Genomic DNA, 13,191 nt, shown 5'->3' with positions numbered 1-13,191 from the left:
ACCAACTGTATGAAATTTCACAGCTCTGCAAAAAATTAAGTGCAAGGCATACAGTTAGACAAAATTTCAATGCACCGCATTTGAAGCTTTGCATTCTCATCGGGGAGGTTGACCAAGATGTGAGGGAGACCACCCTAAATTAGCACTGTCCCCTCAACTTTGCTCCTGGCAGTGTAACGGCTGACAGTTGAGTCTGAACATGTGTCATAAGAGTAGCAGCAGGTGTGCAATACCAGGCAGAAACTGAAGGGAACTTATCACAGAACAGAAAATGGATCATAGCAGCTAATCTGAGTTCATATCAGCTGGCATTCAGGTTTTTTCCCCTCAATTTGGAAAGTTTTTTTATTTTCAAATTAGTTTCTAATGTAGATATTCCATTAATTATAGAGCTGAGCTCACAGACTAACTTTCTTCCCCAGGCACTTGTTGTGTGTTTTGATAAAAATGGCGGGGGGACGTGGGACAATGACAGATTGAGACCTAGAGAAATCCACTGAACCTCGCAAGAAAAACATTCCTACACATCAACGGCACAGTGCTACACATAAACACATTCATGGCCAAATTCATTCGTCAACTTCTGCTACAAGGACTGCCAGGAAGTCGAGAGACTGAACACACTGAGAAGGGAGGTTTGCTCAGAGATGTGTGTCGTGCGTTATCCTTCAGACTTGTGTGTGTTTGGAGCCACAGCCATTTCAATCGCTGACTTCCTGAAAGCTTGGGGTAGGGCAAGATCCTGCTGGACAACCTTACCCGTATCTAAAGGATATCCTAAGCGCTGCACAAAAGCAGGCACGTGAATTCAGCGTTAGATGTTGCTTGGTTGCTTTCGGCCTTAACGGTTTAATTATAGTATGCTGCTCGATATAAAGGATTATTTCGGAAAAATATAAATGATGAATAAAAATAGGACAGATAAATTACCTTTTAAATAACAGTGCACCTTCAACAGACATGTATGCTGTTCACATTACTGCCAGGATGGTGGCTCTTGAAAGTCAGAAATCGCTGGTTTTGCTCTTTTGCAGGATTGTATCCGATCACTGCAGTGCAATTCTGCTTCTCCGATCTCTATCCTGCTTCCCGATGCTGGCAGGATAGGAGCGAGTTGAGTAACAGCTGCTTGTCAGTCGGGGGGGATCTGGCACACTATATTTCACCAGCTTACACAGACACTTGGACTGCACCTCGGATTTGTAAGGCAGACGAAGGGCATGAAGTTTGTTTTCTTTTAGTTTATTTCCTTTACTTCCAATGGACACTTTTCGGGAATTTCAAAACTCAGATACTATTATATATGGACTACAGACACATGCATGCATTTGCAACATATATTTAAATATAATGCATACACATACACACACAGTATCTTGATATATTTACATCAGGCCTAGTTGGATGGTGGAGCAATTTTTCAGGGTTTCGCTTTGATCCAACATTTATTGCTGATGTTCATAGAGCTGAGCGAGGGTTTTTGATACATAATCTCGAATGCGTCGAGGTCACGACACTACATCACAATCGGAGAGCATTCTGACACACAGCTTGCCCTTTCAACACTTTTTTTTCTATACGTTTCTATAGAAAGTTGATTGCATCAAAAAATAAAACAGACCCATCAGTTAGCACCATAATAAACTTCTTTACACTCCAATCTGGTATTCTTTCTACTTAAACTCCAAGGGCAAAGGAAACACTGAATTGTGACCCTATTGTGAGGTAAAATGCCGACCAAAATCATCATATTTTAATGTCACAAAACAATTACATGGTTATACCATCACAAAATTATCAAAACTGGCCTGAAGTGTGGTCTACCCTCAAGACACAATGTCATACTCCGGAAACCCCTCAGTTCAATTCTGCTTTATTTTTCTATTCCTCCCGTGAAGATGAAGTGCATTTCAAAGGGATACATATTCAGGAGATAAACGGAAAATAAATTAAGAGCGCACCACACTCCTGGAGACAGTTATACGTTGTGTTGTGGTGAAGCGGGGGGAACGGGCTTGCTTTAGCATTCTGCACAGATCTCTGAGGCCTGACAGAGCAGCGCTGCTCCGGCACATCAAAGCCACGGGCTGCTTCAAGGTTACACTCTGATTTAGTAAAGCGCTACTATGAAGTAGATAATTTCTAAGAGTATTATACACAGCTGGCAGTTTACAGATGATCATTCATCTTTGCCTTCCTTCTCCGGTTAATCTCAGACTTACATGAAACAGGAGAAAAGGTTAATACCATTTCTACATATTATATATATACGCACACACACACATTATATAAGTTTATAATCTGTAAGTGGGTGTAAGTGGGGGGCACAGTGTAGCACAAGTACACACATTGATGCAAAAAGATCTTCAATGTTCAGACTTCGCAAGAGAAACAGCAGAGACATTTTTATTTACCCTCTTGAACGCTCTTGGTTAAAAATAAGTTAATTCTAATAAGACAGGTCAATGTACACCTCAGGTACTCAGCAGCGATGTCAAGCCTTAATGGACCGGAAGGGGATTAATTAAAACAATAATAATAAAACGCCGCACTCTTTCCATAGAGGTCCGCTCCAATTCGTGAACTCGGCAGGGAGAATTAAAACTCCCTCGCAAGTCAGTTACAACATGGCAGTACTTTAATACGGACTTGGAAAGGATTCAGATATCTACCAAAGTGTGTTCATTTCACATCCAACAGGGCCTGCATGTTGGAGGAAAAACAAACTAAAATCCACCCAGTTTAAAATCAAACAAGTTTACCATTGACTATATCAACCTAACCTTCTAGAAAAATTGAATATCTAAAGCACTGTATTGGAAATCACGAAGTAGACTATCTCATAGGGCAATGCTGAAGCTCTGACAAACAAGCTCTAGATCAACTTAACACGTGTGCACTGAATGCTTAAAATAAATAGTACAAATCATGTCATATGATGAACACATGAACAATGAATAATAATACAGGTAGCAAACAGGAACAATCAACAGTTTATAAACAGGACATTTCCTACAAGAGGCTCCTTCTCAGCTGACAGACCATATCAGGTTAAATTGATCACACTTTTTAGATGAGTAACTATTAAATATTAGAAATGAAAAAAGTCTGTAAAGGGAAAAATTTGTAAATGTAGGAAGTTGATATATTAATACACTGCATATCAAACAAATATATTGACAATTAATTAATTCATGTATTTATGTGATTTTCGTTCACGTCTCTCCCCGGTGACACTGTGATTAAAAACTGCAGCGTCTAACCACTGTAACTCGTCAAGGATTTAACGCGTCGTCTTCATTCAAAATCAGAAACCTCCTCTTTATGAAAATCCCTCAATGGCAAACAGAACCCAGACCCACTGAGAGGAAGCTCACATCACCCGTTTGGCAAAGGTTGCATCGCTTTGGTTAATTTCTCTCTGCATCTTCAGCCCTTTCCCTGCGGTGAGGAAGAGGGCCGAACCCAACCAACACCGTCAGCACGAGGGACGAGTACCGCAAATTGCTTATAATCTAATTTTAAGATATATACTCTTGGAAATCCTGCAAAGCAATCCGGCTCTCGTTTATCAATCCACAGAGAATAAGGCAAAGCAGGGATACAGTTACCTTCATGCACTGTCACTCCACAGTTGTCACACTGTATAATTTCATCAGCGTCTTCGCTGTTATCGCCTAAACAAACACAGCAGATGAGAATGTGATCCATCGTCTGAGAGCTCCAGGTCTGCGTCCTGTCAGGCAGCAGTGAGTCCTGCCATTGTAGGGAGAAGAGAAGAAGAGATGCGCTCAGAATGGACGATATCACTAATTTCTACATTATTAATACAAGGTTACACAAAATGTGGGTAAATCCATGAATGAATGAATGAATGAATGAATGAATGAATGAAACAAACAAAAAGAAGATGTAATGGTTAAATGTCAACATCGCCCATCGGTCACTATTTAAAGACAAATGCAGTTGTTAACAGAAAGAAATCTTAATTGAACCCTTAATTGAACTAATTTGCTTACATTTGACTTTGTAAATTGTGTAACTGATAAAAAGTTCCTTAATAAGTTCCTTATACAATCTTGTACTTAAAAGCCTTACTGTTTAAAATAACTAAAAGGAAATTAGTTGCTGGTTGGGATCCCCCGCTCTCGGCTGAACGCCTCTTACCTCGTTGTTCTTGCCCTGCGACAAGCTCAGGCTGTCATTGGTCAGCTCCTCCTCGTCCGCACTGTTGGCTTTGGGGGCTTTGCTCTTGCTCTTCTTCTCGTTGTCATCCTCACTGCTGCCACTGCTGCTGCCCTCGTCCTCTTCGTTATCCTCGTCCTCATCGCTGCCGCTCCCGTCCTCCTCCTCCTCCTCGCTGCCCTCTTTCTGCGCCGCCGACTTGCCCTTCTTCTTCCCCGCCGCGGGGCGCCAGTCGTTGTCGTCCTCGCTGTCGTAGTCGTCCATTTCGTTCAGCTCCTCCATAGTGGTGAAGTCCAGCATGGGCCGGTTGCGCCGCAGGTTCCACTTTTTGGGCTCCGAGGCTCCGGGCTCCTCGGTGGGGCCCCCCCCGGCCCCGGCGCTCCCACTCGCGTCTGCGCCATCTGGTTCGGGGCTTTTCTCGCTCTTCTTCCGGCCCTTGGGAGAGCTCTCGTCTTTGGCCCCGGGGTCCGGAGGCTCCTCTTTCGACTTCTCTTCCTCAACTGGGTTTTCCTCGGCGTTCAGGTCCCTCGTCTCCACTTCAGCCGCCGCCTCTTCGTCTTCCGTGTCACTGTCCGATGCAGGATCGCTCTCTTTTGACCCGTTGTCTTCGTCATCGTCGCTGCCGTTCCCGCTGCCCTCTGAGCCTGTCGGCGCGACCAAGAGAGGAATGAAGTTAGACTCGTGCACAGCTGACCTTACACGATTGAGAGTTGACTGTATCGGATGAGGAATGGTTAGGGAATCACAATCGATACCACGGCAAACTGACCCAGGTACAAGGTTTCCAGTTAGTTCCTTAAAACACAGGGATATGTAGCGCTAGGCATGCTGCATTCATCTTAATGTAGGTTTAATTCATTTCAAATACGATGAATGTGAAGACCACACACATTTGTCAATCGGCAGAGAAGATGGAAGATAACTGAACTGCCACAAGACCTGTGAAGGTTTCAAAAACAGTATTTTACCATTTCCTCCTTTCCCAGTAGCGAACTCTTGAGTGATGCTCTGAAACCTCATTATCAGGCTTTGCCAATTTTCACAAAGAAACTCTCGGCCACAGAGGTTACAAAGATCTTCAACTGTGAAAGAGAGGCACCGGCTCCATCTGTCATCTGACCCACAAGGTCACAGAGGCCAGGCGAGACCAACACGAGAACCCCATGACAGGACAGTCTCTCTCCTCACTCTCCTGCAGCGTTTGGTCACAACACAACACATTGAAACGCGAAAGCTTGTTCCTCTCGTCTCAAGATGACTGTTCCTAAGCCCTGTGGTCATGACACAGGTTTGTCACGTTGACATCTGCAGTGCCTACACCGTCTTTAATAGAACTTGATGGTACATGTCTATCCCTTTCAAAACATTTACAAAATCTGAGAACAACAACAACAACAAAACAGAACTTAAAAACAAAACCACAACGGTAACCTTTGGAGATCTACAGATAGAACGTCTAGGAGCAACTTCCCAATTAAGGAACATACTCGGCCAAAAACAAACCAAAAAAAGCAACTTGAATTTCAATTAAACAATTCAGCTCAAATCTTCTCTCATCTAGCACACATAAAAAGAGGGACGGAGCGCTTTGTTCACGGAGAATAAAAAGGACGCATGCATGTAATCTGAGTGGGGGGCACAAGGACAGGACTGAGGTGTCACGCAGCACACAGATCAGAAGACGCCAACTGCAAACGCGGCTTGCTGCTGAACACAACAGCAGTTTAACAAGAGGAATAAAAGTTAACCACCCCCCCGAGTCTCTAAAACAAACGAATATTTCCCTCCGTGTGGCCGGGCTCAAAGGTCCAAAGCTCGAATTAAATTAAGACTCAAAGGAACTGAAGGCTCACCAAGATCCAGTTTCCAGTGCTCAACGGCCCTGCATTTGTTGTCTGTTGAACTTTACAGACATCAAAGGGGCTTAACATTTAAACGCTTCATATTATTACCGTTTTTAGAATCTTACAGCATTACTTTGTGTTTCTCTGACTTCAGCCTGTAACATTTAATCTGAATATATGGGGATGATATGTGTGTAGCTTTTCTCTTTCATATATCACACAATAAAACAAAATCATAAAAAAGAGCAAATACAGAGCACGTTCTATCATTCTCAAAAACATTTCCAACATATTCTGAAAACCTGACGAATCCTTGCTGTTGCTCTAAGTGCTTTCTCGCAACGTTTAAATTCACTCGATTCTTATGAAGAAGAAGAAAAAATGAAGGTAAAATAAATACCAGGTGACAGAGTAATTTACATCAGGTGAAACATGTTTTTAAAAAGTAAGAGTTATTCATTAACAGGAGTTACCTGAAGCTTCTCCAACTTCAAAATCACTGTCGTCCGAACTATCATAATCGAGAGCATCCAGCAGGGAATCTGCCAAAGGCTTCACTTGTCGTCTCTTTGAACCGCGTTCCACTGCAAACGAGAAGAAGTCAGAATTCATTAAGGTGTAATTATGGAGGATAAAAAAGATATGTGCAACATCTGGAAGTTCAGAACTCATCTCTTTCTTTTGTCAGTTCCCAAGATACTAGAGATGCTCAGTCTGGAAATCGTTGGTATCAGAAAGATGACAAAACTTTGTGTCACAGTTAATAGGAATAAAAGAGCAATGCAGAAAAGCAAGACCACCTCATCAACTGAATTCAGTCCCAAGTGGTGAGGGAGTCTTGCTTTTCTGCATTGCTCTTTTATTCCTATGAACTGTGACATACCGACAAACAGAGGAGCTTAAAAGGGTGATATAAGGCTGATATTTAGCGGCTATGTGGGCAAACTTGTAAGGAGCATTAAACTGTCCTGTAATTCTTCAAAACAGAGCAGGGCAGATCTCCTTGACCTTGAGTGTTAAGACTGTAACCCAAAGATACAGTTCTTGAACACCACACATTGATTCTTGAAGAATCATTATATATAAAGTACTGTGCAAACCTTTTAGGCAGGTGTGAAAAAATGCTGTAAAGTAAGAATGCTTTTCAAAAATAGACATGTTAATAGATTATATTTATCAATTAACTAAATGCAAAGTGACTGAACAGAAGAAAAATCTACATCAAATCCATATTTGCTGTGACCACCCATTGCCTTCAAAACAGCATCAATTCTTCCAGGTACACTTGCACACAGTTTTTGAAGGAACTCGGCAGGTAGGTTGGCCCAAACATGTTTGGGGTTGTTGTCATGCTGCAGAATAAATTTGGGGACAATCAGATGCCTCCCTGATGGTATTGCATGATGGATAAGTATCTGCCTGTACTTCTCAGCATTGAGGACACTTCTGAACAAATTCCCAACTCCATTTGCAGAAATGCAGCCCCAAACTTGCAAGGAACCTCCGCCATGCTTCACTGTTGCCTGCAGACACTCATTCGTGTACCGCCCTCCAGCCCTTCGGCAAACAAACTGCCTTCTGCTACAGACAAATATTTCAAATTGTGACTCATCAGTCCAGAGCACCTGCTACAATTTTTCTTTTGATTTACATTTTTCTTCTGTTCACTCATTTTGCATTTTGTTAATTGATAAATATAATCTATTAGCATGTCTATTTTTGAAAGCATTCTTACTTACTTACATTTTTTTCTCACCTGCCTAAAAGTTTTGCACAGTATTGTATATATGCTTTGGAGGAACTGGGGGCTAAACATAATTAGTTGGAACACAAACACAGCACATAGCACAAGGAACAAGAGAAAAATAAAATGTGACAAGGCAATATGAAACTTAAAGATCAAATAAAGACAAACACATAAGATTAATATTTCCTGTCGATTCTGACATTGCATGCTTACTGTTGTACTTCATTAAAGCACTTTAATATGCGGTGTGTTAGAACTGAGAACACTTCAAATACTTCATTAACTTTAGATGAATTCCTCGACATACATGACTTTAAACGTTTACACGTTTATTAGGAAGCTTATACATTAGAACCAAAGCAAGGTTATAACTTAAAAAGGACAGGACACCTTATTAGGGAAACAAATCTGCAGCTTCTAGGCAGTTCAGTGCAAATGGATACCACAGAGTTTATAGGAATCCCAGTACGGCTAAGGGAAAGTCAGACAACAAATGCTTCTCCACTTTAGAGGTGACATGGGAAAGGGTCAAAGTAATTGGCAAGAGTCTCGAGTTAAAGACTGAGGCTGTGAAACATCAAAAGGCACAGCCATGAAGTGATGCTCCCTCAGTCACTGTTGATGACAAACAGGACCGAATCAGAGGATTTTAGCTGCCAGAGATGTCAGTTTTATTTGAGCAGGTAATCAGGAACAATGTCATGGAAGACTCAGTAGGTTAGTGGGGAAAAGTTCTGAATGGGATTCAAAATCCAGTTGGGTTTTCAATAGAAAAAATAAATAAATATTGTTATTTATAATCCACCAGTTAGAGCTGAGCAATCTGTGATCCAATACACATTTTTAACAGGGGGCTTATAAAGCTAGTTGGCCAATTGAAAATAATCAATGAATTAGCATCTGCTAAGAAATCAATAATAATAATAATAATAATAAGTATGTACTTGTATAGAGCCCTTTGCAAGGTTGCCACAGAGTGCTAAATAAGATAAAACAAACTTTAAATGATTTTTAAAATTAAATTAAATTAAATAAAACCATTAGGTTTGGAGGAGACAAGACAAAAACTCCTATGGATGGCAGATTGTTATATACATATCTGGGGGTCCATGGCTAAAGGCCCAGTCCTCCTGTTCAGGCAAGAAGATCAGAAAGCTCATAAATGTTGCTGCTGGCTGTGGAAGTGTGGACACAGTGCATATGTAGAGCACTGAAATATGGCAACACACACAAATCTGAGCACAGGGGCACTGGCCAAGTGTCTTTTCACTCTTGAACAACAAACACATTATAGACAACCATGTTCTGTGGCTGTTCAAGCATGCAGGACCCACACGGTGGTCACACACTAACTTCTACCATCTACTATCATTACTGTACTCAGGCAAAGAGCAATAAATGTTGAAACATCAACCAACAGAGAGTGCAGGCTGAGTGGAGGTCCTCCAGCTTGGATGAATAGCCTGAATTCATCCACCAGCTGAAGTCAGAAGATAACTAAAATAAGCAGGCAGAGGGCAATGCAGTCAGATACATATTGAATACAAAGTCCTGTTTTCAAGCATGGAAGTAAGTGCAGCTTCATAGCACCCTAAACTATTCCACCTTTCAGCACGCGGTGACATCCCGCATGAGCAACACATACTCCAAACGATGTGGGGAAGCAATAAAAAAGGCAAACACAATGTTAGGGTATATTGTCAAAAGTGTAGAATTGAGAACAAGGGCAGTGATGTTCAGACTGTTCAATGCACTAGTTAGAGCTCATCTGGATACTGTGTACAGTTCTGGGCTCCACACTTCAAGAAAGATATCGCTGCTCTAGAGGCAGTTCAGAGGAGAGCAACCAGACTTATTCCAGGTCTGAAGGGAATGTCCTACTGAGAGACTGAGGAACTGAACCTTTTCACCCTGGAACAGAGGAGACTACGTGGGGACTTGATTCAAGTCTTCAAAATCATGAAAGGCATCGACCACATCAAACCAGAGGAGCTTTTCCAGATCAGCAGGGACACACGCACCCAGGGACACAAATGGAAATTTGGCTTCAAGGCATTCAAGACAGAAAACAGGAGACACTTCTTCACACAGAGAGGCGTCACAATCTGAACAAACTCCCCAGCGATGTGGTTGAAGACACAATTTGGGAACATTTAAAAACAGACTGGATAGGATCCTTGGATCACTTAGTTATTAGAACATAAGAAAGTGTCCAATCGAGAGGAGGCCATTCGCCCCATCGTGCTCGTTTGGTGTCCATTAATAACCAAGTGATCCAAGGATCCTATCCAGCCAAATCCGACCACTACTGTCATACAGCAGCAGTCCTGTTTACAATCAGGTTACATTACAGTAACACTTCACACATGAGGAGGATCTCTTCAGAGGAACAGTGCAGATTAATGTAACGTTGCGTGAGTATCAGTGTTTGACATGGCAGAGCATATTAAAGTGTGTGCATCGATTATTCGCATCTAAGAGATGAAGCAGCAAAGCAACAGGAAGTACTTTGATGAGATCGTGCATCACTCCCGAAACTGAAACAACGGATCCCTGATGTCAAAGCAGTGCTGCTTTGTCAGTGATGAGACTGCACCCCCCGCGCCCCTGCACTGTAAAAAGCACCAGCAGCAGCAGTTACAGCAACCCGCAAAACCCAGCGGCGCATCAGACACGACATTTTAACAGCGCACACGTGGGTTTAAAGTGCAGAAGAAGACGCGTTTAATTGCCTGCAGCACAACAACAACAACAACAACAACAACAACAAAGCCAGGCCTGACTGCAGCCGTCCTGTGCACAGCAGCGGCTCCTCGCTCAGCGCAGCGCATTCCTGCTTCTCCTTCCGCAATGCCGGCGCTAAATGGCCGCACCGAGGCGGTTTTAATCTAAAGTCAGAGAAATGCAATGAAAAAGGCGACTCACTTGTTCAGATTTCACGTTTGAAGTTGAAGGGAAGAACTGCCACAAAGAACTCCTCCGCAGATGCGCACTGTGTGCTACGTTGTGCACACAGACCGGTGACGCGGCAGGCGGGCGGGCCTCCGAAACCATGGCAACGAGCCTGCGTCCTCCTCCAGCCGGAGAGGAAGAGTGCGCATGCTCAATCCGTCAGTCGCTCAGTCAATCGATCAGTCAGTCAATCAATCAATCAATCAGTCAGTCAGTCAGTCGGTCAGTGTGGAAATAATGGAACCTTAAAGACATAAAACATAAACAAATACATGTTGAAATCAATCAATAAATAGATAAAAGTCAATTTCAACATTTATGTATTCCTTTATTTATGTAAATACAAGTCTGTTCTATTAAAAATAGTTTTACCTTTATGTCCTATATTATGAAGTATGACGTAGTTATTATTATTATTATTATTATTATTATTATTATTATTATTATTATTAATTAATTAATTAATTAATGTATTTACTTTATCCAGTGTGACTTGCAGTTTTCACAAGAAACATTTTAAAGCATTACACAAGGACAGTAAAGCATCAACATCACACAAAAGATTAGAAATGTCCCCAAAGCAAATTCATTGAAATCAATGGGGTGAGCATCCAAGGTTTACAGACCCCCTGTCTTAACAATCAGCTGGAATCTGTACAGCTTGAATCACTGAATCACTGCAAACTCTGAAAAGATCCAACTGATGAGAAAGAATAGTTTAATTAACAATATTTATTAAACATCATTCCTCACTGAACAACATTCAGGTAAAGGATGTGAATATGTGTCTTTCAACTGCGTAACTGTGCACTAATACTGTGTATATAGACTGATAGGTAGTAGCAGCACTTATGCTGTAATAAGAAATAGTCTAATTGAATATTCTCCCCACACTAATGAACCCCTGTAAGAATGAAATGGCCAGGTTATAATGGTGACAGGTGACGGTATCCAATGCTTTATAATCTTACACAAATGCACACATTTTCACACAGCAGTGGCTTCATTAATTTCTTCAAGTAACTGAGTAAGATGCCAAGTTGCAATCAATTTTTTGTTTCGTCTAATGCCTTTTAATGTACCTAATTACCAGCCAAATTATATTTTAATTTAATCACAAATATATCTGCGTGCAGATGTTTGTGTGTCAGAATTATGTACACAACAGAAGGCCGCATTCGGAGAGTTTGCACTCTGTCCAAAGGAGCTGGCGAGGCAAACGCGGACCTTTAACTCTTCTGATTTCTCATTTACATACGATAATGACCCTACAGTGATTATTGTGCACAGTACTGCTGATTGTTACACCTCAACACGAAATTAGTTCAAAGACATGTGTAGAGAAGAACTCAGCATCACAAAAGGGAAGGAAATCTGCTTCATTTTAGTGCTGGTGGTGATGTAGTCATACAGTTTAGGATATGGGAATTGAGAGATCTGGAGTACAGTATTTGGTGTCCTAATTCATGAAGTAATCAACATTTATTATTTAAACAACATTCAAATATGTATAGAAAAAACCTCCATATTGTTAAAATTGACAATGTATTGTTAGAACACCGACAAGAAAAAAGTATTGTAATTGAGACTTTAACAGCAACACTAGCATCTACTGATGTTTTGCAAAACAGAAATACACAAATAAACAAACGCACAAATAAAAACATATTCTTTGTATCTTAACAATAGAAGTTAAAGTATGCCAGTGGCTTGCACCTGATTCCAATAGTATTGAATGTTATCATAGTGTTGTGCTGCAATGCATGCCACCTGTGTCATACAATTTATTTTTGACGTTTGCATTACAGAAGATTGTCGAAACATCCTTGAAACATTCCAACTCCCGGGTCTCTGGGAATAATACACGGCTCTGTTACAACCTTGGCAACTACAACATCAAGTTCTTACTTCAGCTTTAAAGTAGTATTTTATTTTATCTGTCAGTGGAGGTGCATTTAATGTAGTGAACAATAAAAAGGTTATCCTTGCAAACAGAAGGAAGTGAAAGTGAAAATCTATTACCACTGTTTCTAACTGTGTTTAGTGTTACACTCAAACCCATTTCTCGGCACATATCTGATAGTTGTTGTGGGTTTCTTTTATGCTTTGTATGAAAACAGAAATGACTTAAATGGGTAGTCATTTGGCACAATACTGGGGCTAAAGCAAAGGAAATAAACTGAAACGTAATATTAGGAAGGAGAGATTTATGGTTAAACTGTTTCAGCAAGCTCAGAATTAATAAAATCTACACAAACACCAAGAATTGCCATGAAGGACAATTGACAAGGCACAGATATTTAAATTGACAATGGTCTGGCAATGGATTGGATCATCTAAAACTTTATTGATTTATTTTTAGTCTATTTTCTGTACAAGCTGTGACACATATTTGAACGTGTATATGACTAAACTGTGAATTTGAAACCATGTTTAACACTGAATGATACATATAGAGCAACA

At 41.0% G+C, this 13,191-nt stretch overlaps 1 protein-coding gene across 3 annotated transcripts in view; it reads right to left on the bottom strand.

Moving 5' to 3' along the window:
* Positions 1 to 10,786, bottom strand: part of phf14 (PHD finger protein 14) — a 63,978-nt gene extending 53,192 nt beyond the window's left edge. For all 3 annotated transcript variants that reach the window (XM_066715527.1, XM_066715529.1, XM_066715528.1), the window contains exons 1-4: positions 10,702 to 10,786; positions 6,503 to 6,613; positions 4,168 to 4,829; positions 3,612 to 3,756 (exon numbers count right to left, since the gene is read on the bottom strand). In XM_066715527.1, coding sequence (XP_066571624.1) covers positions 3,612 to 3,756; positions 4,168 to 4,829; positions 6,503 to 6,613; position 10,702 — 919 coding nt within the window. In that variant the 5' untranslated portion in view covers positions 10,703 to 10,786. The remainder of the gene's footprint in view (positions 1 to 3,611; positions 3,757 to 4,167; positions 4,830 to 6,502; positions 6,614 to 10,701) is intronic.
* Between the last annotated feature and the right edge of the window lie 2,405 nt (positions 10,787 to 13,191).

The sequence above is a fragment of the Amia ocellicauda genome, chromosome 10 (assembly GCF_036373705.1).
Source record: "Amia ocellicauda isolate fAmiCal2 chromosome 10, fAmiCal2.hap1, whole genome shotgun sequence".
Classification (NCBI taxonomy): domain Eukaryota; kingdom Metazoa; phylum Chordata; class Actinopteri; order Amiiformes; family Amiidae; genus Amia; species Amia ocellicauda.
This window is presented reverse-complemented; position numbering and strand designations above follow the sequence as displayed.